The sequence below is a fragment of the Astyanax mexicanus genome, chromosome 1, assembly GCF_023375975.1.
Source record: "Astyanax mexicanus isolate ESR-SI-001 chromosome 1, AstMex3_surface, whole genome shotgun sequence".
Taxonomy (NCBI): domain Eukaryota; kingdom Metazoa; phylum Chordata; class Actinopteri; order Characiformes; family Acestrorhamphidae; genus Astyanax; species Astyanax mexicanus.
In genome coordinates, this window is record NC_064408.1 from 2,221,121 (window position 1) to 2,248,941 (window position 27,821).

Consider the following 27,821-nt stretch of genomic DNA (forward strand, 5'->3'; position numbering starts at 1 on the left):
AGGAAGCTCTGGAGTAGGTGTTTCTGATAAAGTGGCCAGTGAGGAAACTCTAGAGTAGGTGTTTCTGATAAAGTGGCCAGTGAGGAAGCCCTGGAGTAGGTGTTTCTGATAAAGTGGTCAGTGAGGAAGCTCTAGAGTAGGTGTTTCTGATAAAGTGGCCATTGAGAAAGCACTAGAATAGGTGTTTCTGATAAAGTGGCCAGTGAGGAAGCTCTAGAGTAGGTGTTTCTGATAATGTGGCCAGTGAGGAAGCTCCAGAGTAGGTGTTTCTGATAAAGTGGCCAGTGAGGAAGCTCTGGAGTAGGTGTTTCTGATAAAGTGGTCAGTGAGGAAGCACTGGAGTAGGTGTTTCTGATAAAGTGGCCATTGAGAAAGCACTAGAGTGGGTGTTTCTGATAAAGTGGCCATTGAGAAAGCACTAGAGTGGGTGTTTCTGATAAAGTGGCCAGTGAGGAAGCTCTAGAGTAGGTGTTTCTGATAATGTGGCCAGTGAGGAAGCACTAGAGCGGGTGTTTCTGATAAAGTGGCCATTGAGAAAGCACTAGAGTGGGTGTTTCTGATAAAGTGGCCAGTGAGGAAGCACTAGAGTAGGTGTTTCTGATAAAGTGGCCAGTGAGGATGCACTAGAGTAGGTGTTTCTGATAAAGTGGCCAGTGAGAAAGCACTAGAGTGGGTGTTTCTGATAAAGCGGCCAGTGAGGAAACTCTAGAGTAGGTGTTTCTGATAAAGTGGCCAGTGAGGAAGCTCTGGAGTAGGTGTTTCTGATAAAGTGGCCAGTAAGGAAGCACTGGAGTAGGTGTTTCTGATAAAGTGGCCATAGAGAAAGCACTAGAGTGGGTGTTTCTGATAAAGTGGCCAGTGAGGAAGCTCCAGAGTAGGTGTTTCTGATAAAGTGGCCAGTGAGGAAGCACTGGAGTAGGTGTTTCTGATAAAGTGGCCATAGAGAAAGCACTAGAGTGGGTGTTTCTGATAATGTGGCCAGTGAGGAAACTCTAGAGTAGGTGTTTCTGATAAAGTGGCCAGTGAGGAAGCTCTGGAGTAGGTGTTTCTGATAAAGTGGCCATTGAGAAAGCACTAGAATAGGTGTTTCTGATAAAGTGGCCAGTGAGGAAGCTCTAGAGTAGGTGTTTCTGATAATGTGGCCAGTGAGGAAGCTCCAGAGTAGGTGTTTCTGATAAAGTGGCCAGTGAGGAAGCTCTGGAGTAGGTGTTTCTGATAAAGTGGTCAGTGAGGAAGCACTGGAGTAGGTGTTTCTGATAAAGTGGCCATTGAGAAAGCACTAGAGTGGGTGTTTCTGATAAAGTGGCCAGTGAGGAAGCTCTAGAGTAGGTGTTTCTGATAATGTGGCCAGTGAGGAAGCACTAGAGTAGGTGTTTCTGATAAAGTGGCCAGTGAGGAAGCACTAGAGCGGGTGTTTCTGATAAAGTGGCCATTGAGAAAGCACTAGAGTGGGTGTTTCTGATAAAGTGGCCAGTGAGGAAGCACTAGAGTAGGTGTTTCTGATAAAGTGGCCAGTGAGGATGCACTAGAGTAGGTGTTTCTGATAAAGTGGCCAGTGAGAAAGCACTAGAGTGGGTGTTTCTGATAAAGCGGCCAGTGAGGAAGCACTAGAGTAGGTGTTTCTGATAAAGTGGCCAGTGAGGAAGCTCTAGAGTAGGTGTTTCTGATAATGTGGCCAGTGTTTTATCAGTGTAAGTGTGTGATATAGCTGTGGGTTAATTGTGACTCAGTGTAATTACTTAGCGGTAGCGGGTTAGCCTTCACTAGCGCCGCCGCTGCAGGGAGTTAAGCTGCATTGTTGTTGTGTAAATGAGGGTTTAACCTAGAAAGCTGCTTCCTGAATATTCATCACCTGATACACAGCCTGATACTGTAGCTCCGCCCCTTCACTCTGTTCTGTAATCAGATTTAAATTACGAAAGATCGATTATCACAAAAGATTAAATAGAAAATCAAATCGGTTCCAATAATAGATGTGCTGGTTTTGAATGCAAGTATACACTTTATTAGAAACACAAACTCTGATTCCTCCTCTTGCTCTTCCCTTTCTGCGGTGGTCCTGATGAGTACCAGTTTCATCATCCTAACATTTTTGATAGTCTTTTCTACTGCACTTGAGTATACTTTCAAAGTTTTCTTCTTGCCACTTTTTAATACGACTTATAGATGTCCTGTAGACTGTAGATTCTCCTGATCCACCTGAGCTGTGGATCTCTGCAGTTCCTCCAGAGTGATCATGGGTCTCTTGGCTGCTTCTCTGATCAGAGCTCTCCTTGCTGGATCTGTCAGTTTGGGTGGATGGTTGGTTCACGTCTTGGTAGGTTTGTAGAAACAGTTTTAGTAGAATAACTTTTTCCTTCATTTTTATGTCTGCTGAGTTCCTTCTTGGTCTTCATTATGATGCTGTTTGTTCACTAGTGTTCACTAAAAAAACACTGAGCTCTTCACAGAACAGCTGTTTATATTTATACTGAGACTAAATTACACACAGCTGGATTAACTCTATTAACTCATTACCTTATGACTTCTGAAGGCTGTAAATTGATTGTAATGGAATTTATTTACGGGTTTCAGAGTAAAAAAGGGGCTGAATATTTTTATACGTCACACTTTTCAGATATTTATTTGCTGCTGATCTATGGAGATGCGGATTTCATTTTCCAGCAGGACTTGGACCAATATAGGACCAATTGGTCTTATTTATAATATTCTAGTTTTCTGAGAGACTGATTTTTGGGTTTTCGTTGGCTGTAAACCATAATTAAAATCAACAGTAAAAGATAAAAAATAAAGACTTAAAATAGATGTTTTATTATTCTATAAACTACAGACAACATTTCTCCAAATTCCAAATATATAAAAAAAAATATCATTTAGAGCATTTATGTATTTTATTTGCAGAAAATGAGAGAAATGCCTGAAAAAAATAACAAAAAAGATGCAGAGCTTTCAGACAAGTTCATATTCATAAAGTTTTAAGAGTTCAGAAATAATCAATATTTGGTGGAATAACCCTGGTTGTTTTTTAATCACAGTTTTTTTCATGCATCTTGGCATCATGTTCTCCTCCACCAGTCTTACACACTGCTTTTGGATAACTTTATGCTGCTTTACTCCTGGTGCAAAAATTCAAGCAGGTCAGTTTGGTGGTTTGATGGTTTGTGATCATCCATCTTCCTCTTGATTATATTCCAGAGGTTTTAATTTGGTAAAATCTTTATGTTATTTAAGTGAATTAGGTGACTTTTCAATGATATTCTATTTTTTTAGATGCACTAGTATTAGCACTAGTCTATATTATATAATACAACCTTGTTGCTCATATATAAGCATACTTGGTACCAGAACTCTTTGTCTAAGATGAACGATTTCATTCGTGGTGGTGGTGTCAGCTGACCTACAGCCATGTGTTCTGGACGCCCAGGTGAAGAGATGTATTGAGCTGTATATATGGAGCACCATCTGGTGTTGAGTTTCATCACATGGTGGTAGTGCTGGACGATATATTATTTTTTTTCCCATATCACGATATGGAATTTTTATATATATCATGATATACCACGTTTGTATTTTCAGTTATATGTATTTTTTCAGTTATTCTTCGAAAAATATGACAAAATAATATCATTGCTTACTTTTTTCCAACTTTATTTCAAAGTAACATTAAACCAAACTTTCACAAATGAGAATTACTACCTTTTAGTGCAGCAATATATATATATCAAATAAAAAAAAGCAGATGAGGTAGATGCAGTTGCTATTTTTTTTTCAAAAATTTAAATTGAGTTAGCAAAATTAACTCAATTAACATTTTTAAAGTGTCTGTTACATAAACCACATTTTGAAGGTTTTTTTGCGAAGATTACTTTATTATCACTTATATAAATCGAGTTTATGCAAAGTGACCACGATAATACATTTCATTATAGCCTACTTTATATATTTGCATGAATAATTGATGAAATTACTGTAGAAACGATAGGGACATCATCCCCACGATATTTATCGTAATATCGCACAGCTCTACATGGTGGTTTGAACTGATCTACTGATATACTGTAGAGCTGAGAGGCTCAAACGAACGCTGAGGTTCTGCTGGGAAAAGCTGGCAGAGGAGGTCGGGGGCATGGAGTCTGAATGGACCAAGCTCAAGACCACCATTGAGAAAGCATCTGCAGATCACTGTGGAGGCCAGTCGCTGGTGGATACAGGTAGTTAGAGAAGCTGCCAAGAGGAAGAAGGAGGAGGATTTCCGAGCTTGGCTAACTGGGCTACTACAGTTTCCACGGATGGGCTCTGGCAGGAAAGAGGTTGGAGCTTTGGAAGAGCCATAAAGCAGAATCCAAAGCTTTTGATGACTCTTGGGTTTCTGGAAATGGCTCCAATGGCACAAAACCATGCATACTGTAGGCCATAAATCTGTACATCTCTAAATCTTAGAAACTGGTTGAATTTAAAGCACTGGAAGTAGCTAGAACAAAGATCTGGGCAGGCATTGGTGGACCAACTCTGCAATAGTACAAGAACCTTGGAAACAGTGTCTCTAGACTGGTGGACCAGGGTGGTGGTCCTAATTCTCAAAAAGGAAGATCTCCTTTTGAATCATTCAAGGTAGCGTGGGATCATGTTGGGCAGGGGTGTCCAAACTATGGCCCGCGAGGTATTTTAGAAATAGAATGAAAGTTGGCCCGCTGTTAAGCAGGTTTTTATAACGTGAGATTCAAAGTTTGAACGCTAGGTGTCAGAAACAGGCCAAAGAGTCTAAAAGCGGAGAGGTAGTGTAGTTGTTTAACTGAAAACCTCCTGAAAACCTACAGCACCAGACGTGACAGTAATTCTCTTAATTAATCATGGGTGTGGTTAATCTTTTAACAGCTAGGTGTGCTCTGACTTTGGCAGATTGCTTTTTCAATGACGCAGATACCGAGATAGCAATGAGCGTCTGGCTGTTGACGCCTGTCTGGATTGTATTCAGTTAATGTCAATTCAGTGTGAATTTAGTAACACTTTATTTTAAGGAACACAAATTAGGTGCTTATTAATGTCTTATTATTTGCTTAATAAAGCCTTAATTAGCCATTTGTAAATGATTTATTCACTACTTATTAGTCTTTATTCTGTGTAAGTGTTATTGGTGCTTAATTAGGGGTCTGTGATTGATTAAATATTTATTCAGTTCTTTTTAGTGTCTAATTAGTGATGAACAGAAGCTCACTTTAGAATATGGTGCACATCTCTGTCTACTAGTGATTTATTAACCCCTTATTAACCCCTTATTAACTCTTAATAAACTCCAGCACAGCCATAACCTTACCAAACTCACATAGATAAACTCAAACTGCTGCCAATTATAATAACACTAATAACATGTAGAATTAGCCAATAGTTAATAATGCTTAATAATCTAATCTGTTTAACAGGGTGCTAACTATAATAACTGTTTATAATGCACTATAAGAACTAATACAGCCTTTTTTAATCATTTGCACATAACAGACCGCTTATTAAGCACCAATAACACTTAATAACACAGAATAAAGCCTAATACGTGGTGAATAAATAATTTACAAATTATAAAGCAATACATTTTTCTTGTGCCTTTTTCTTGTCAGAAGCTGATGCAAATATATGTGCAAATTGAGGTTTGACACACCCACCAGTGACAAACGCGGTGCCACACAATAGATAGAAACAAACAACAGACATAGGGGAGGTTCAATAAGAAAGCACAGTAAGAAATATAAAACTTATATTGAAATATTGATTATACCTTATAAGATATGATTAAATAAAAAAATGCTAAAAGATAAATAAAATATTTACATGAATATATAAATACAAAAACTACAAAGTGTGAAAGTAACCAGCCATAGACAGGAGGTAGTATTGTAATTAAGTTCAGTGAGTAGTGTAGCGTCCAGAAGTGTTAATGAGCGTCTGACTGTTGACGTCTGTCTGGGTTGTATTCAGTCAGTGGAGCTCCTGTGTTTTCTGTTACCAAGATAAACAAGATAAAACTCCAGAAATGTACCTGAACACACCTCATTTCCAGAACACCACGCCCATCAGTGTAGAAAAAGATGTGCTGCATATTTACGTTAATTTAAAAGGTTCCCAAACAAAAGACCAAATCCAGGACTGAAATTCAATATTAGATACCCTGTTTTCAGCTGAAAGAAGGCCCTGTCACTCACTTTCAGCTGCTCTGCTGTACTGTGATTGGCTGGGAGATCCGTGAAACGCTGTCTGTCACATGATCTCCAGACATAATTTGATTGGCTGGTTGTTGGTTCGATCGAAGACTGAATTGATTGCTCTTCCTTCGTGTTCCGGATGTTTACTCTAAATTTAGTAATGCATATTTTGAGCTGTGAATTTGTTAATGTCGAATTTGAGTAACCTGAATTTATTTTACTTTAATTTTTGCCTAAAATTTGTTTGCATTGAAAAAAAAAAGGTGAAAATGAAATTTATAAAAAATGCAAGTGTTTAATTCAGAGGCAAAAGTATCTATGCAATGCTTTAAAAATTTTAAATCTGATAACTCTGTTTTACTTTAATAGAAGGCCTGAAAATAGACTATTTGCAGGGTGTAAATTAGGTTCCTTTTGTACAAAATTAGCTTCTTCTGTTGAAGTCACTGTGGAAAACTTCAATTTGATAATGCACCAAAAATAGATGAAATTCATATTTAAGTAAGGCATTAACCTTATATCATCATTATGATGTAATATGTTGTTAATGTGTTAATAAAAGTTTATTAAGTGCTTATTAAACATTTATAAACTACTTCAGTACAGTTCTTGTTGTACGGCTATGTTTTATTAGCGTGCTAACACCAGTGCACTGGGGTTATTGTTCTGATATCAGTGTTTTTCTACCCGTTTTTCACTGACTGTACTGTATATATATATATATATATATATATATATATATATATATATATATATATATATATATTTATATATTTATAAATATACTGTATATCTGCATTATTATAGTGTAGAGTCATTTATCATTATAACAGTAATATATCACCCTGTAGACTCGACCCACAGCCCAGCACACACTCCTCTACCGGTTTAATCACTTCTATCAATACTGATCTACACACACACACACACACACACACACACACTGTACACACACACTGTGCCGGGGCTGAATATTCTGCAGGGTTTAGCAGTGCAGCCGGAGTGTGAGTGGATGCTTACAGAGAACCTCGACAACCACCACGGAAACCACAGCGCAGAACCTGCAGCACCCACTCAGCCCACACAGTGATGGATAGAGTGGATTAGAGAGAGAGAGAGAGAGAGAGAGAGATAATTGGTGAAAAGGGAATTTTGTTTTGCAGGAAAGGGCCTATGAATTTCCCTCTTCTGAGCATGCTCAGTATATCCCTCACTATCTCTCTCTTCCATTGCTCTCTCTTTCTTTCTTTTATTGCTGTCCCTTTTGTTTTTCTCTTCTCTTTTTCTCTCTCTCATTCTCCCTTCTATTACTCTTTCTCACTTTTAATGCTCTCTCTTCTGTTCCTCTCTCTATTTTCTTTCTCTCTTCCTTCTAATTCTCTTTCTCTCTCCTATTGCTCTCTCTCTCTTCTATATCTCTTTCCCTTTTGTCTCTTTCTCTTCTATTTTTGACTCTCTCTTCTCTTTCTCTATTCTCCTTCTATTTCTCTTTCTCCCTCCTATTGCTTTCTGTCTCTCTTTCTCTCCTCTATTGCTCTTTCTCTTCTATATTGCTTTCCTTTTTCTCTTTTTCTCTTCTAATACTCTCTCTCCTACAGCTCTCTTTCTCTTCTATTTCTCTATTCTCCTTCTGTTTCTTTCTCTTCCTCCTTTGTATTGCACTCTCTTCTATTTCTCTCTCTATTCTCTTTCTCTCTTTCTTTTATTTCTTTCTCTCTCTCTTCTATTGCTCTCTCTCTTCTATATCACTTTCCTCTTTGTCTCTTTCTCTATTATTGCTCTCTCTTCTATGGCTCTCTCTATCTTCTCTTTCTCTATTCTCCTTCTATTTCTTTCTCTTTCTCACTTGTATTGCACTCTCTTCTGTTTCTCTCTCTATTCTCTTTCTCTCTCCTATTTCCAACTTTCTCTCTTCTATTGCTCTCTCTCTCTTCTATATCACTTTCCTCTTTGTCTCTTTCTCTATTATTGCTCTCTCTTCTGTGGCTTTCTATCTTCTCTTTCTCTATTCTCCTTCTATTTCTTTCTCTATTCTCTTTCTCTCTTCCTTTTATTTCTCTTTCTCTCTCCTATTGATATGTGTATCTCTCTTTCTCACTTCATTTTGCTATCTCTTCTATTGCTCGATTATATTGCTCTTTCTCTCTTCTATTGCTCTACCTCCTATTGCTCCCTCTCTTTTTTCTATTGCTCCATCTTATCTATTTCTCTCTCTCACTGTCTCTCTCTCTCTCTCTCTCTCTATTTAGTCCCATGATATGCAGCACTGTCTAAAGGCTGCTGGTCAGCATTATTACAGTGTGTGTGTGTCTCTGTGAGTGTCTGTGTGTGTGTGTGTATTTGCGTGTTTAGAGAGAGAGAGTGTGTGTTTGTGTGTGTTTAGAGTGTGTGTGTGTGTACACTGTGTGTGTGTGTGTGTTTAGAGTGCAGTGAAAGGCTAAATTTAGCGCCCCGCTCTGAACTGCTCTTAACCTCCTCAAAGCCAAACAGACCGAAAACACACACACACACACACACACACACACTCTAAACACACATACACACACTCACACACACACACACTCTCTCTCTCTCTCTCTCTCTAAACACACAAATTCACACACACACACACACACGGTTAGGCTTCAAAGAGTTCACTCAACTGTGTGTGTGTGTGTGTGTGTGTGTGTGAAACATGTTTAATGCAGGATAAGTATAAGTATAGGTATTTCCCCTCCTCAGTTTGGTTTGGTTTCACACAGGCACAAATCTAAACACAAGCTCAAAGTCTCCTCTGATTGGTCAGCGCTGTCAGGTTAATCAGGTTAAACTGCACCTGAAAAGCCGTTGAGCTCAAACCTGTGGAGTAAATTTGATAGTTGGACCAAATTGAGACCAGATCACGTTCCCACCACAAACAGAACAAACAGATTTTGAAGGTGATGTGGTGCAAGTGATGGTGATAATAATGGCAGTGATGAGAATAGTGACAATGGTGCTGATGTTAGTGATGATACTGATAATAAAAAGATGATATGATGGTGACAGTTCTGTTATACCGTTGATCGTTGGTGATGATTTTGAAGGTGATAGTGATAATAGTTAAAATAATTGTAATGATGATGGTGACAGTAATGTTATACCGGTGATAGTTAGTGGTAATATTTATGGTGATAGTGATGGTAGTTATAATAATTGTAATGATGATGGTGACAGTAATGTTATACCGTTGATAGTTGGTGATGATTTTGAAGGTGATAGTGATAATAGTTAAAATAATTGTAATGATGATGGTGACAGTAATGTTATACTGGTGATAGTTAGTGGTAATATTTATGGTGATAGTGATGGTAGTTATAATAATTGTAATGATGATGGTGACAGTAATGTTATACTGGTGATAGTTAGTGGTAATATTTATGGTGATAGTGATGGTAGTTATAATAATTGTAATGATGATGGTGACAGTAATGTTATACTGGTGATAGTTACTGATGATGTTGAAGGTAAAGGTTCTGATAGTTATTCTAATAGTAATAATGATGGTGACAGTGTAGTTATGAGGGTGATAGCTGATGATGATATTCAAGGTTGTGTTGATAGTTATAATAATAGTAATGCTGATGGTGACAGTAATTTTGTCGTTGTAATGTTGATAGTTATGTTAAAGGTGATATTTATAATAATAGTACTAATGGTGACCGCAATGTTATGCTGGTGATGATGTTGAAGGTGATAGTGATGGAAGCCATAATAGTAATGATGATGGTGATGTTGATAGTTATGTTGAAGGCGATAATGTTGAGAGTTATAATAATAGTTATGAGGATGGTGACAGTAATGTTATGATGGTAACAGTTGGTGATGATGTTGAAGATGAAAGTGGTGATAGTTATACTAATAGAATTAATGATGTTGACAGTTATGTTAAAGGTGATAATTCTAATAATAGTAATGAGGACAGTGACAGTAATGTTATGCTGGTGATGATGTTAAAGGTGATAGTGATGGAAGCCATAATAGTAATGATGATGGTGATGTTGATAGTTATGATGAAGGTGATAGTGATGATAGTTATAATAAAGGTAATGAGGACAGTGACAGTAATGTTATGCTGGTGATGATGTTAAAGGTGATAGTGATGGAAGCCATAATAGTAATGATGATGGTGATGTTGATAGTTATGTTAAAGGTGATAGTTATAACAATAGTTATGATGATGGTGACAGTAATGTTATGATGGTGATAGTTGTGATGTTCAGGTCTTTTTCTTTCTGCAGGAGAGAGCAGACTTCTATTACATCACCAGCTTCTTCTTCCACAGTCTATGTTCATTTAGATCTATTTATACTCTCTCTCTCTCTCTTTCTCTCGCTCCGTCTGACGGGGATAAATTAGAGGTCTAACGAGCTGTCTTAATGAGTCTGAGTCCGGTGGAGGAAGAGGAGGAGGAGGGCAGATGTTTGAGAAAATGTTAGAAATGTAGTTTCTGGTGTTTTTGAGAAACTTTTGAGGTCGTCATAAACACAGATTGAGAGGATGAAGGTGTTTAGTGCAGAATTAGAGAGTATATAACAAAATGATGGTGATTCAGATGATTCTTAGATTTAGTAAAAAAATAAAAATGTAAAAAATCATAAAATACCTCATCACTCACTCACTCGTGTTTAGCAGGCTCCTCCCCAGGAGAATACAACCCATTAGTTGTAAAGAAGATTCTGGTGCTTTGGAGTACTGATGCTGGTGATAGTGATGTTGGTGATAGTGATGTTGGGGATGGTGATGTTGGGGATGGTGATGTTGGGGATGGTGATGTTGGTGATAGTGATGTTGGGGATGGTGATGTTGGGGATGGTGATGTTGGGGATAGTGATGTTGGGGATGGTGATGTTGGGGATGGTGATGTTGGGGATGGTGATGTTGGGGATGGTGATGTTGGGGATAGTGATGTTGGTGATAGTGATGTTGGGGATGGTGATGTTGGTGATAGTGATGTTGGGGATGGTGATGTTGGGGATGGTGATGTTGGGGATAGTGATGTTGGTTATGGTGATGTTGGGGATGGTGATGTTGGGGATGGTGATGTTGGGGATGGTGATGTTGGGGATAGTGATGTTGGTGATAGTGATGTTGGGGATGGTGATGTTGGGGATGGTGATGTTATTGCAGATTGTGATGATCAAAGTGAATGTAGTGCAGAGTGGTTCTCTGGTAATGTTGGTGATGTATGATGTAGAAGGATGTAGAAGAATGGAGAAGAATGGAAAAGGATGGAGAAAGATGTAAGAAGGATGGAGAAGGATGAAGCAGGATGGAGAAAGATGTAAGAAGGATGTAGAAGGATGAAGCAGGATGGAGAAGGATGAATGTAGAAGGATGGAGAAGAATGAATGGAGAAGGATGAATGTAGAAGAATGTAAGAAGGATGGAGAAGGATAAATTAAGATGTAAAAAGATGGAAAAGGATGGAGAAGGAAGTAGAAGGATGTAGAAGGGTGGTGAGGGATGTAGAAGGATAAAGAAGGATGTAAGAAGGATGGAGAAAGATGGAGAAAGATACAAGAAGGATGGATCAGGATGTAGAAAGATGGAAAAGGATGGAGAAGGATGTAGAAATGTGAAGAGAGATGGAGAAAAATGTAGAAGGATGGAGAAGGATGTAGAAAGGTTGAAAAGGATGTAGAAGGATGTAGAAGAATGGTGAGGGATGTAGAAGGATAGAGAAGGATGTAAGAAGGATGTAGAAATGTGAAGAGAGATGGAGAAAAATGGAGAAGGATGGAGTAGAATGTAGAAGGATGTAAGGAGGATGTAGAAATGTGAAGAGAGATGGAGAAAAATGGAGAAGGATGGAGTAGAATGTAGAAGGATGTAAGGAGGATGTAGAAGGATGATTCAGGATGTAGAAAGGTTGAAAAGGATGGTGAGGGATGTAGAAGGATGTAGAAGGATGGAGAAAGATGCAAAAAGGATGGAACAGGATGTAGAAAGATTGAAAAGGATGGAGAAGGATGCAGAAAGGTTGAAAAGGATGGTGAGGGATGTAGAAGGATAGAGAAGGATGTAAGAAGGATGTAGAAAGATGGAGAAGGATGTAGAAATGTGAAGAGAGATTGAGAAAAATGGAGGATGGAGAAGGATGGATGTGGAAGGTGGAGCAGGTTCTGTTCATTAAACAGCTGCTGTAGATTCGTGTAGAGAACAAGTTTAGCCTTCAGCAGAAGATTAATAATGAATTAAACTGAAGCTCCACACAGACAGATGTGCTCTGTGTGTGTGTGTGTGTGTGTGTGTGTGTGTGTGTGTGTGTGTGTGTGAGTGTGTGTGGTGTGTGTGTCTGTGTGTGTGTGTGTGTGTATTCAGCAGGCATATTGACCCACATTCTAAGGAAGCAGCTTTTATCACAGTCTGTTTCTAGAATAGCAGCTCACAAAGAAACACCCTGAACACCCCAGAGAATCACAGTTATCACCTACATCACCAACATCACCAAAATCACCAGAGAATCACCCTGCACTACATTCACTCTGAACACCATCACTATCAGCACCTACATCACCAACATCACCAGAGAATCACCCTGCACTACATTCACTCTGAACACCATCACTATCAGCACCTACATCACCAACATCACCAGAGAATCACCCCGCACTACATTCACTCTAAACACCTTGTAGAATCACTGTCAACACCAACAACACCAATATCACCATCACCAACATCACCAGAGCATCACCCTGCACTACATTTACTCCAAACACCATTACTATCAGCACCTATCACTATTAACACCCACATCAACACCATCACCAGAGCATCACCCTGCACTACATTTACTCTGAACACCATTACTATCAGCACCTATCACTATTAACACCCACATCAACACCATCACCAGAGCATCACCCTGCACTACATTTACTCTGAACACCATTACTATCAGCACCTACATCACCAAAATCACCAGAGCATCACCCTGCACTACATTCACTCTGAACACTATCACTATCAGCACCTAGGGCTGAACGATTAATTGCATTTGCGATAATCTCGCGATATTTTAAAACGTGATTCTCTAACCGCGCTGGCTGCGATTTGACTGGTCACGTGACTTGGGAGCGAGCCAAGCCGAGGACGAGCGGAGCATACCCGAGCAGAAGGCAGGGAGGTGGAGAAGTGAAGCCAACACAGCGCACTTTAGGGCGTTTTCACACCAGCACTATTTGGTCCGGTTAAAACAAACTCTGGTCCGTTTGTAACTTTAGTGCGGTTCGATTGAGCAGGTGTAAAAACAGTAATCAGAACCGGACCGAGACCAGCTAGAGGAGGTGGTCTCGGTCCGGTACCAAACGAACTCTGGAGCTCTGGTTCTCTTGTGGTGAGAACGTGATCCGGTCTCGATCGGATCCACCTATTAAATATAAGCCATTTATATGAGCTAAACTGCTGATAAAGCAAGCACAGTTTAAACTGATATATTAGCCAGATAACGCTAATTGCCACTGCTGTGAACATCAACACTGTGTCCATGCACGTGCTGCATTCACTGCTCTGTTTATTATGTATAAATCTGCGCTGCATTCACCGCTCACAGCCGCGTGACTCTGTTTATTATGTGTAAATCACTGTGTTTGAAAGTGCAGCGTTTCAGTGTTAAAGCACAGATATTTGCGCTGGAACACAAAATCTTCTCCCTGTATTTACTTTTTTCGTATATTTATATTTAATGTACTCCCGTGTCAGACAGCTCTGACCAATCAGAGGACACAGGCTGCTTGCGTGGTTTATTGATGCGCATTTTGGTGCGTTTACATTTATGCCTATAGGAAACCAGACCGAACAGAGCGAGAAAACACTCCAAGTAAACAAACTCATTAATTCAATTCAATTCAATTCAATTTTATTTATATAGCGCTTTTTACAACAAAGGTTGTCACAAAGCCGCTTTACAGGAAAAACAGGTCCACGCCTCTTATGAGCAGCACCACAGAGATGCCAATTTTATGGTGACACAGTGGCAAGGAAAAACTCCCTTTAAGAGGAAGAAACCTTGGAAGGAACCAAGACTCAGTCCGAGGAACCCATCCTACTCGGGTCGACCCGCTCAGTACAAACAAATAACAAACAACAAACAAATAACAGAACAAAAACAGTACAGAGAATTAATGTGAACTATGGCTAATATAACAGGTACTAATTTATGAATATAAGAATGTGATGGGCACAAACTATAGAGCTATGGCTAATACAGAAACAGATACTGAGTGTGTTAATGGTAATCAGTGCAGGGTTGCAGAGCCGGAGAACAACACAGCGGGCAGTGGAGAGCCAGGCTGGAACATCAGGAACAGCATCTCCATACATGTAAAAGAGATAGATAGAGAAAACAGAAAGGAAAGGAAGAGAAAAAAAGCAGAAGTTAGAAGGGCTGTGTAATAATTCTGATGAGTAGAAGGACAGGGCTGATTCCTGAAAGCTGGAACCACAGACGGACACATCCAGGAAGACCGGCCGGCCAGGCGTCTCAGCACATGTGAGAAAGATAGAGAGAGAGAGAACAGAGAGGGGAGGGAAGAGAAAGGGGTTAGAATGGTTTTATAAAACTCTGCTGGAGTGGGATGGGCACTGGTAGCAGCAGCTCAGGACATGGGGAGAGAAAGAGAAAGCAGATGATTAGGACAGGGTTTATATTTGCTGGATAAGCTGTAAGAGGAAGAAAATTGTAATGAGACATTACTCAAAAGCTTGAGCAAATAGAAATGTTTTGAGTCTAGATTTAAAGATTGAGAGTGTGTCTGAGTCCCGTATATTAATAGGGAGGCTATTCCAAAGTTGGGGAGCTTTATAAAAGAACGCTCTTCCTCCTGCATAGTTTTTTCTAATACGCGGGACTAATAACTGGCCAGCGTCTTGGGAGCGGAGTGAACGCGGCGGATTGTAAGGAGTAAGGAGTTCCTGTAGATAATGCGGGGCCAGACCATTAAGGGATTTATACGTCAGGAGAAGTATTTTATAATCTATACGAAATCTAACAGGTATCCAGTGTAGGGATGAAAGAATAGGTGTAATGTGATGGAACTTTCTAGCTCTGGTAAGCACTCTTGCGGCTGCATTCTGAACTAGCTGGAGTTTATGGAGTAATTTATGTGGACTTCCAGCCAACAACGCGTTGCAGTAGTCCAGCCTGGAGGTTATGAATGCATGTACCAGCTTCTCAGCATCTTCCAGAGAGAGTATACTGCGGATTTTAGCTATATTTCTTAAGTGGAAGAATGCAGTTTTGACTATGCTACATATGTGAGCATCAAACGAAAGAATTGGGTCAAAGATGACCCCAAGGTTTCTCACAGTTTTACCAGGTATAATTAAGTGACCGTCTAATGTTTTTATCAATATTAGGACCTAATAGAAGGACCTCAGTTTTATCAGAATTAAGTAAGAGAAAGTTGTGTGTCATCCAATTTTTAATGTCTTTAATACAGTCTGTTATTTGATTTGTACAGAGCTCCTCGTTGGGTTTAGCAGATATGTAAAGTTGCGTGTCATCAGCATAGCAGTGAAAGTTAATACCATGCCTACGGATAATTTTACCCAGTGGTAGCATATAAAGAGTAAAGAGTAATGGAACCAGTATTGATCCTTGAGGGACACCATATTTTACTCTAGACTGATAAGAGCATTCGTTATTTAAGTAAACACACTGGAATCGATCTCTCAGATAAGATCTGAACCAGGTGAGGGCTGATCCTTTAATTCCTATAAGATTTTCTAACCTATCAAGTAGAATAGCGTGATCTATGGTGTCAAAGGCAGCACTTAGATCTAGCAGTACAAGGATGGCATTACTGCCCCTATCAAGAGCTGAAAGTAAATCATTAGTTACTCTAAGTAGAGTTGTTTCAGTACTATGGTTTTGTCTAAATCCAGATTGAAAAACCTCATGAATACTATTACTTTGTAGATACAAGCGCAGCTGGTTAAACACAATTTTTTCTAGGATTTTGGCTATAAAGGAAAGATTAGAAATTGGTCTATAATTAGCAAGCTCGCGGGGGTCCAGATTTGGCTTTTTGATAATGGGCTTAATGACCGCCAATTTAAGAGAATTGGGTACGTACCCATGCTAAGGGATGAATTTACTATTTCTAGTAATGATTTTCCCACCTTTGGCAGTGCCTGTTTCAATAATTGTGTGGGTACTGGATCTAATATACATGATGTTGATTTTGATGAGTTAATTACACTAAGTAAATCTTTTTCTGTAACCGGGCTGAAACACTCTAGGTGTGTCTCAGAGCTGGAGCAGCATTCATTAATATCTATAAGTAAATTTTGGGGGTGATACTGAATTTTTTGTCTAATGCTATTAATTTTATCATCAAAGAACTTCATGAAATCATTACTATGAATGTCGACAGGGATAACGGAGCTAGTTTGTTTTTGACTGCCGGTGAGTTTAGCCACAGTAGTGAAAAGGAATCTAGGATTGTCTCTATTTTTCTCAATAAGCGATGAAATATACTGGGATTTTGTTTTAATTAGGGCTTTTTTGTAGTCTGTGAGACTATGCTGCCATGCTAGCTGGAAAAATTCTAGTTTTGTGTGTCGCCATTTACGTTCAAAGTTACGAGCGGTTTGTTTTAATGTACGTGTGTGGTCGTTATACCACGGTGCTAGCTTTTTATCCCTGATTTGTTTTATTTTTGTCGGCGCTACGCGGTCAAGGTTAGAGCGGAGCACAGTTTGTAGATTTTCTGTTTTGTGCTCGAGATCATGTTCATAGGACGGAAGGGAGATGGTTAAGTCGGGGAGTTTATTTACAAATTCATTAGCAATTGCGGTTGTTATTTTACGCTTGCTGATATAGCGGGGCGGGAGGAGGATATTTTGATTAAAAACTATTTCAAACATAATTAGATAATGATCGGATATTGAGTCATGTTGAGAAAGAGTAACTATATTCTCAGCCTCAATACCCAGTGTCAAAACTAAGTCTAATGTATGACTACATCGGTGAGTGGGGCCAATTACATTTTGTTTAAAGCCTAGAGCATCTAAAACTGATTTAAATGCAATTTTTAGTGGATCCTGGTCCTTTTCAAAGTGGATATTAAAGTCTCCAACAATTATGATCTTATCAGAAAGAAGAATTACTGCTGCTAGAAAGTCAGAAAATTCACTAATAAAATTTGAGTATGGTCCAGGAGGACGATACAGTGTTATAAGCAGAAACGAATGCTGCGTTTTGGAAGCAGGAGACGGGCCTGCTACTTTAAGACTAAGAACTTCAAACGACTTAGCATCCAATTGTGAGTTTTGAGATATACCTAACATTGAGTCATAGATTGTGGCAACACCACCACCGCGACCAGAGCTGCGTGGGTAACTGAAATAGCTAAAACCTGGGGGGGTAGACTCATTTAAAGCGATATATTCATCAGGTTTAATCCAGGTTTCACACAGACATAGTGCAGTAAGGTGATTATCAGTAATAATATCATTAACAATAACTGATTTTGGTGCTAGCGATCTTATATTTAATAGCCCTAGTTTCATACGGACGCTGCTGGTACTCTGAGAGACGGATGCTGTTGTTTTAATTTTAATAAGATTATTAAAACAGATTTTCTGAGTTTTTCGGTTTCGAGCGACACGGGGGACAGACACAGTCTCAATCCTACAAGGTAAAAATGCACTTGTATCTGAAAAAGGCACATAATTAAAGCTCACAGCCTTATGCACAGGAAAGTGGCAAGATAACTCATTAGAACAATGTATATTACTAAACTGCCCATTACTTAGACCACTAACCTGGCCGGTATGACTGGTTAGAGCCAGTCAGTCCCGGCGTAGCACCGCCTCAATGTTACCAGAGAGGACGGTGGATCCCAGGCGGCTGGGGTGAAGCCCGTCTCGGTGGAAGAGGGCTGGACGTTCCCGAAAACTCTCCCAGTTGTCCACGTAGCCAACTCCACTAGCAGAGCAGCAGTCCCGCAGCCAGCAGTGGAGAGCGTAGAGGCGGCTGAACGGCTGGCTCCCGCGGCGGTAGGTGGGCATCGGACCAGAGATGAGGAGGCGGGCGCGGGTCAGTCTGCGAGCGGTGTCCAGAAGAGTGCGAAAGTGCTCCTTCAGGACCTCACTGCGCCGGGCGGACGTGTCGTTAGAAACGAACTACAGGTGTGAAAACGCCCTTGTTGCACAATGGCTTCAGGCTCGACAGAACACATCAGGCTTTTAAAAAGAAGATGCTGCTCAACGTCAGGTACTGTGCTAAACCTGCCTTGCTACTGTTGCTACGACGCGAGGTAACACTACAAACCTTTTTCAGCATTTAAAAAAACACCACAAAGCCTCGTGTGGTATTTGCAAGGCTAAAATGCCAACGACCAGTGCTGCACCTTCAAATACAGAAAATAACGAGTTGGTTAAAGCAGATTCTCTTTATGTTTTTTGCACTTTAATTTTTCATGATGTTACTAGCTGGAGAGCAGTAAGTTAAATTAAGTTAACAATCTATTGTTTTTCCTAATTAAAAAAAAATGGTGAAAAGGATTTATGTATTTATTTTTCTATAAAAAAAAACAAATGGTGAAAAGGAAAAGCATAGATTTTTTTTGCTTTATTGTTATCTGTGCTTTAAATAAATCTGACATTGTTTATTATTAAACAGATTGATTTATTGCTTCTGTTGTTGAAAAATACTTGAGAAGACAAAAAAAACGCATTTTAAATCGCAATCGCAATTTATAGATAAAAAATTGCAATTAGATTATTTTCCAAAATCTTTCAGCCCTATCAGCACCTACATCACCAAAATCACCAGAGAATCACCCTGCACTACATTCACTCTAAACACCTTGTAGAATCACTGTCAACACCAACAACACCAATATCACCATCACCAACATCACCAGAGCATCACCCTGCACTACATTTACTCCAAACACCATTACTATCAGCACCTATCACTATTAACACCCACATCAACACCATCACCAGAGCATCACCCTGCACTACATTTACTCTGAACACCATCAGCACCTACATCACAAACACTGACATCACCAGGGAATCCCCCTGCACTATATATTTACTCTTCACACCATCACCATCAGCACCTACATCACCAACACCACAACCAACATCACCAGATCATCACCATGCACTACATTCACTCTGAACACCATTACTATCAGCACCTATCACTATTAACACCCACATCACCAACATCACCAGAGAATCACCCTGCACTACATTCACTCCAAAAACCCTAAAGAATCACTATCAACGCCTACATCACCACCATCACCAGAGAATCACCCTGTGCTAAATTAACTCTAAATACCTCATAGAATCAGTATCAGCACCTACGTCACCAGAGAATCACCCCACACTACATTCACTCCAAGCACCTTGTAGAATCACTATCACCTAGACCATCACCAAAGCATCACCCTGCACTACATTCACTCCAAAAACCCTGGAGAATCGCTATCATCACCTACATCACCACCATCACCAGAGCATCACCCTGCACTACATTTACTCTGAACACCATCACCATCAGCACCTACATCACCAACACCACAACCACCAACATCACCAGATCATCACCATGCACCGTATTCACTCTGAACACATCACTTATAATATCACCATTAGCAACAACACCACCAGCATCACCAAAATCACCAGCATCACCAGAAGACCACCCTGTACTGTATTCACTCTGAACACCAGCACTGTCATACTTGATAGACACTTGGATATAATTTGTGTTTCGGAAACATGGCTTTATTCTAATGATTATTTAGCCCTTAACTTGAGCACTCCATCTGGCTTTTCATATTTTAATAAACCACGTCTTACTGGCCAAGGAGGTGGCCTTGCAGTCATTTACAGAGCTGGTTTGCCAGTAGTCGAAGTCCCTACTCCTTCTGAAACATCTTTTGAGTGTTTAGTTTTTAAAATTGGTAGTGCTCCCTCGGTTCTGGTTGTTGCTCTTTATCGCCCTCCAAAATATAATCCTGATTTTTTCTCAGAGCTGGCTGAGTTTTTAACTCTTTTAAGTCCTATATGTTCAGCAATCCTATTGATTGGTGATGTCAATATTCATGTTGACAGTCCTTCCTGTCACATTGCTTCACGTTTTATTGAAATTATTGATTGTTTTAACCTTACTCAACACGTTAACTTTGCCACCCATAATAAGGGCCATACTTTGGATTTGGTCTGTACATCAGGTATTATTATTGGTGATTTGGAAGGTACTTATATGAGCTTTTCTGATCATAAACTTATCACTTTTAGTGTTCATTTGCCTCATCCCCCTTCAGCGTGTAAAAGAGTTTTCAATTATAGAAATATTAAAGCTATTGATATGAAACACTTTTCTCGTTCTGTTGCTGAATTGAGTCCTTTCAACTGTGTCAGTACATATAACAGTGAATTAACAAGCTTGTTGGATAAGTTTGCTCCCCTAAGAGAGCGTGTTATTTCTTTTAGAAAGCCCTGTCCCTGGTATTCTCCAGAACTTCGTTTGCTTAAAGTGAAGGGGCGACAACTTGAGCGTCAGTATAAAAAAACGGGACTCATTGTCCATAAACAATTATACCTTGGACTGTTTTAAAAAATTACTTAAAACTCATCTTTTTTCTTTAACATTTAAGAGTGGTTAAGTGTTTTTGTTTATTTTGTTGTTGTTTATTTTACTAATTTTATGTAGCGCTTTGGGTCTTTAGAAAAGCGCATTATAAATGTAAAGTTATTATTATTATTATTATTATCAGTATCACCAGTAGTATCACTATCATCACCACCATACCAACATCAGATATCAGCAATCACATAGGACTATATGTACTTTAAACACTAGCCCCAGCACTATCACCACCAACCTCACTACCACCATCACTACTATCACCATAGAATCACTGTGCATTGTGTTTACGCTAACGAAAATAAAGATGTTATCAGTGTAGCATCAGATGAAGATGAGCTGAGCTGTGATTTGCTGGAGAGTCTGGAGATGGATGGAGAGTTTGAGTCAGTGATGTGTGAGGATGTTGTGTAAGGCGTTGAGGAACTGGGTCACATTCTACTGCTGTCACATCCCATCACATCTATTACACCCTTCATCACCATCACTATCATCATCATCATCACCACCACCATCATCACCATCACTATCATCATCACCACCATCATCACCACCATCATCACCATCGCCTCTGATACCCACTGTCAGACCCAGCCATCCCCAATAAAACTGTAGGACAGTGACCAGTCTTTACACCAGTGTTTCTAATAAAGTGGCCACAGTGAGAGAAAGCACAAGGTTGGTAGGTGTTTCTAATAAAGTGGCCAGTGCTAGTTTATTACGTTATTAGCGTTAGCGTAGAGCCAAAATCCAAAATCACATCTCTGGTAATACAGTGTATCAGGCATCAGGTAATGTATTCATAACCACAATCATGCTAAAGTGTGTGTGTGTGTGTTTGAGTGTGTGTGTGTGTGTTTGAGTGTGTGTGTGTGTGTTTGAGTGTGTGTGTGTGTGTTTGTGTGTGAGTGTGCATGTGTGTGTGTGTGTTAGAGTGCTTTTCTAATCCAGTTACACTCTAATCTCATTAATAACACCATTCCCTTTGTTCTGTTTCTATTTATGTCCCTCTTTTATCTCCTGTTTATGTTTATGCTAATTAGCCTGGCAATAATAGAATAGCATATAACGAAAAGATATAGAGAGAGAAAATAGGAGAGAGAGAGAGAGAGAATGCATATCTATGGTAGCATTGCATTTCAAAGTGCCACAATAGTGAATGCTGATAAACGGCAGGTTTAAGTTCATTTTTACGCCTTACTAACTCTATTCAATTAAACTAAATAAAGAATATCTATTATCACACTTGCTGTCAGTTTAGGTTAGCCACAGTGCTAACAGCCAGGATAATGTAGGGTTTGAGCCTAAATGCTAACAGGGACTAGGCAGGATTACAGCAGGTTAACTGCAATGCTAACAGCCAGGCTCAATAGAGTTGTAGCCACGATGCTAACAGACACAGAAGCTGGACTTGGCAGTAGAGGTGGGTGATATGGCCCTAAAATAATATCACAATAATTCAGGGTATGTTTGGAAAAATTATATTTTAAAAAATCAGCTTTTAAAATAATTTTAATAATATACTAACTGCAGCAAAATGCATATAATAATAAAAGTGTTTCATGCATTCATAATATATAATAAATTAATGCAACAACAAAGAAATCTATGTACATGTAAACTGCAAACAAACTATTTTAAGAATATTGTGATTTTTTTTCTATTAAAGAGACATTTTTGAGTGATATTATTGAGTATGATACACTAGGCCACGCCCAGCTCATGATTCTGTATCTACTGTAACTGTAGATTAACCCTTATTTATAAACACGTGTTTTTCGGACTGTAAAGGTACTTCTATCTTTTCTTCCTCACGTCTCCACCTCTTGTGTTCATTATTTCAAATTAAAAGTCTTCTGTAGACATTTGTAAATGAGATTTTATAGACTTTAATAAAATTCTGAAGCAGAAAACCTTGAGTGAGAGAGATGCAGAGAAATGCAAAGAGAGATAATGAGAAACAGAGAGAGATAAAGAGATACAGAGAGAGATAGAGAGATACCGAGCGAAACAGAGAGAGACAATGAGAAACAAAGAGAGATACAGATAGAAACAGAGATACAGAGAGAAACAGAGAGAAACAATAAGATAAAGAGATACAGAGAGATAATGAGAAACAGAGAGAAAGAGAGAGATGCAGAGAGAAACAGAGAAAGAGACAGAGAGAAAGAGAGAGATAAAGAGAAACAAAGAGAGATAAAGAGAAACAAAGAGAGATACAGAGAAACAGAGAGAGATACATAGAGAAACAAAGAGAGATAAGGAGATACAGAGAGAAAGAGGAGATACAGAGAGAAACAGAGAGAGATAAAGAGAAACAGAGAGTTAAAGAGATACAGAGAGAAAGAGAGAGAAATAAAGAGAAACAGAGAGAGATAAAGAGAAACAGAGAGTTGAAGAGATACAGAGAGAATAAGAGAGATACAGAGAGAAACAGAGAGAGACAAAGAGAAACAGAGAGAGATAAAGAGAAACAGAGAGAGATAAAGAGATACAGAGAGAGATAAAGATAAACAGAGAGAAATAAAGAGAAACAGAGAGAAATAAATAGAAACAGAGAGAGATACAGAGAAACAGATAAAGTGAAACAGAGGGTTAAAGTGATACAGAGAGAAAGAGAGAGAGATAATCGAAAAAAAACAGACATAATGAAAAACAGAGATATAGAGAGAAAGAGAGAGAGATACAGAGAGAAACAGAGAGAGAGAGAGATACAGAGAGAAAGAGAGAGAGAGAAAGAGAGAGAAACAGAGAGATAACGAGAAACAGAGAAATAAAGAGATGCAGAGAGAAACAGAGAGAGAGAGATACAGAGATAAAGAGAGAGAGAGCGCGAGAGAGAAACAGAGAGAGATAACAAGAAACAGAGAAATAAAGAGATACAGAGAAAAACAGAGAGAGATATAGAGAGAGAGAGGGGAAGAGAGAGAAACAGAAAGAGAGAAAGATATAGAAATAGAGTGAGATATAGAGGGGACAGAGAGAGCGAGAGAGAGAAATACAGAGAAAAAGAGAGAGTGAAAGGGATAGAAATAGAGGGAGAGGTTTTGATTCAGTATTCGTGCAGCATTTTGACACATTTAGACGTGTGGAAAACACTCTGTAACTACCAAGGTACATCACACACACACACACACACACACACACACACACACACACACACTCACACACACACACACACTCACACACACTCACACAAACACACACACACTCACACACACGCACGCACCGCAGTGTAATCAGCTCATTCATTGGTTCGTTATCTCCCCACTGCAGAGCTGCAGGAATCACTGACCCACAATGCACCCTGGCTTCCCCTCGGCATTAAACACCAACACCAGTACTGACTCCCTCTCGCACTACTGCTCTTTATTCACTACTGACCAATATTACCATCTCACCTCACCTTTATTCACTATACCTGCTGAAATCAAGGGTATAAAAAGAGTTTATTCTGCTTTTGTTAGAGTAACTGTCTCTACTGTACAGAGAAAACTCTATGCTAGATTCTGGATTCACATTGCTGTGAGGATTTGATTGCATTCACTGAAAAGTGCATCAGGTATGTCAGTATGTCTGGAACAATCTGTATAAAACAATAGGAGTATATAAGGAGTATAATATATCAGTATATAGTCACTAGTAGTGAATAATACAAAAAAAAAGTGGCTAAAAGTGTCTGTTTTAATCCAGTTTTAATCCAGTTTTAATCCAGTTTTAGTTCAGATCCTTTGTTTTTGCCGCTGTGTTGCAGTAGTTTCAGCTCAAAAAGTGAATTAGGAGCTAAACAAAAAACATTTTAATTCTCTTAATTCAGTTTTAAACACTACACACTCAGTTTTCCAATATAGTAACTATTAATAAACAATATATTTTTATTTTTATATATATTTTTCGCACTATAAGGTGCACCGGATTATAAGGCGCATTATTTTAAAAGTTAAACGAGTGCTGGATGTTAATCTACACAGATTTCTCTCTTAAGAACTGTTTATTTGTGTGAGTAAACTGCTTCTGTTTATTTACAGTAAGCTTAGATTTCCAGATTTGCACTAAGGCTGGGTGCAGCAGCATTAGCATTAGCAACTAATCACGGTTAGTGGCTAATGCTGTCCGACAGCGCTATACTAAGTTACCCTGAGTGTTCCTGTAGGCTAGGGCGATATTAGCTAACGTTTCATCTCACATAGCTTATTTTAACGCGATAAACAGGAAGACTACAGTCCGATATACTTGCCCCTGAAAGGCAAAAGAACTAACTAGAGCTTAGCATGGTTAGCAGGTAATGCTAATGCTGCTCCAGCAGTGCTAGCCAGGGTTAGCAGCAGACTACAGTCCGATAATACTCACCTCTGAACAGTGACTGTACTGTCCTAGTATAGTAATAGTAGCTGAACTAACATTAAAGGTATTAAATATGGAACCAATAAATTCATATTTGGGGAATACAGACACTTCGCTTCGGTTCTTAGAGAGAGATAATCTATACATTTCTAATGTCTCTCTCTCTCTCTCTTTCTCTCTCTCTCTCTGTAGGCGAATTCTCCTCCAGTAGTAGTAAACACAGACACTCTGGACGGCTCACCCTATGTAAGTATCACTCTATCACTCTCTCTCTCTCTAATACACACACACTTCACCTGCATATGTGTGTGTGTGTGTGTGTGTGTGTGTGTGTAAATATATGCATGTGTGTGTTTGTTGCAGGTTAATGGAACGGAGGGGGAGATTGAGTATGAAGAGATCACGCTGGAGAGAGTGAGTACTCAGTATTTACTCTCATAATATAGTATTGTATAGTATAGTATAGCATAGTATATAGTGTAGTGTAGTATAGTATAATGCAGTATAGTGTAGTATCATAGAGTAGCATTTTACACAGTAGCATAGTAGTTTAGCTCATTTAGTATAGTAAACGTACAGAATAGTAGAATTATAACAGTAACAGTAGTATTTGATTACATACTACAGTATAGTGTTATTATATACAGAAGTGTAGTAGTATTTACTGACATTAAACAGTATAGTACATTACGTTTATATAGTATACTAGTAGTATAGTAGCATTATACAGAATAGTGTAATAGTATTTGGTCACTAAGTATTGTAAAAATACAGCATTGTAGTATTAAAAACTGTAGTATTGGATTAAATATTATAATATAATAGTGTTATATACAGTACTATAGTAGTATTTACTAACATAATATAGCAAAGTATAGTATAGTAGTATTATACAGTACTATAGTAGTATTTACTGGCATAATATAGCAAAGTATAGTATAGTAGTATTATACAGTACTATAGTAGTATTTACTGGCATAATATAGCAAAGTATAGTATAGTAGTATTATACAGTACTATAGTAGTATTTACTGGCATAATATAGCAAAGTATAGTATAGTAGTATTATATACAGTACTATAGTAGTATTTACTAACATAATATAGCAAAGTATAGTATAGTAGTATTATATACAGCAGTAGAGCATTATTTACTACTAAAGTATAGTAGTATTTACTGACATAATATAGCAAAGTATAGTATAGTAGTATTATACAGTACTATAGTAGTATTTACTGGCATAATATAGCAAAGTATAGTATAGTAGTATTATACAGTACTATAGTAGTATTTACTGGCATAATATAGCAAAGTATAGTATAGTAGTATTATATACAGTACTATAGTAGTATTTACTAACATAATATAGCAAAGTATAGTATAGTAGTATTATACAGTACTATAGTAGTATTTACTAACATAATATAGCAAAGTATAGTATAGTAGTATTATATACAGCAGTAGAGCATTATTTACTACTAAAGTATAGTAGTATTTACTGACATAATATAGTAAAGTATAGTATAGTAGTATTATATACAGTACTATAGTAGTATTTACTGGCATAATATAGCAAAGTTTAGTATAGTAGTATTATATACAGTACTATAGTAGTATTTACTGGCATAATATAGTAAAGTATAGTATAGTAGTATTATATACAGCAGTAGAGCATTATTTACTACTAAAGTATAGTAGTATTTACTGGCATAATATAGCAAAGTATAGTATAGTAGTATTATATACAGTACTATAGTAGTATTTACTAACATAATATAGCAAAGTATAGTATAGTAGTATTATATACAGTACTATAGTAGTATTTACTAACATAATATAGCAAAGTATAGTATAGTAGTATTATATACAGTACTATAGTAGTATTTACTGACATAATATAGTAAAGTTTAGTATAGTAGTATTATATACAGTACTATAGTAGTATTTACTGGCATAATATAGTAAAGTATAGTATAGTAGTATTATATACAGCAGTAGAGCATTATTTACTACTAAAGTATAGTAGTATTTACTGGCATAATATAGTAAAGTTTAGTATAGTAGTATTATATACAGTACTATAGTAGTATTTACTGACATAATATAGTAAAGTTTAGTATAGTAGTATTATATACAGTAGTATAGTATTATTTACCCCTACAGTATAGTGAAATGAATTAGTGTTATACACACTAGCATAGTCGTATTTACTGGCATAATATAGTATAGTAAAGTATAGTAGTATTATTTAGGTAGTAGAGTAGTATTTTCTCATAGTACAGTAAATTTTAGCATAGTAGTATTTTATACAGCAACATAGCAGTATTTATTTAAGTATAGTCATGTTATATACAGAAAAATATTTTTTCTCATATAATAAAGTATAATATGGTGAAGTAGTGTTTTATACTGTATAGTGAAGTATAGTAGTATTATTTACAGTATTTTAGGAGTATTTATCCACATACTATACTAAATTACAGTTAAATACAGTAGTATCGTAGTGTTGTATACAGTAGTATAGAAAGTAGTAGGGAAGTATAGTATAATATAGTATAGCATTTTATTGTACAAATAGTAATATAAAGAGTATATAGCAGTATTTACTATTTATATATAATTATAATACAAAACAACATGTG

The 27,821-nt window shown here is 38.0% G+C and overlaps 1 protein-coding gene across 6 annotated transcripts in view; it reads left to right on the forward strand.

Annotated features, from left to right (window-relative positions):
* LOC103046947 (disks large homolog 4) overlaps positions 1–27,821 on the forward strand; it is a 197,152-nt gene that overhangs the window by 135,467 nt on the left and 33,864 nt on the right. For all 6 annotated transcript variants that reach the window (XM_049465219.1, XM_049465216.1, XM_049465215.1 and 3 more), the window contains 2 exons: positions 25,372–25,425; positions 25,543–25,593. In XM_049465219.1, coding sequence (XP_049321176.1) covers positions 25,372–25,425; positions 25,543–25,593 — 105 coding nt within the window. The remainder of the gene's footprint in view (positions 1–25,371; positions 25,426–25,542; positions 25,594–27,821) is intronic.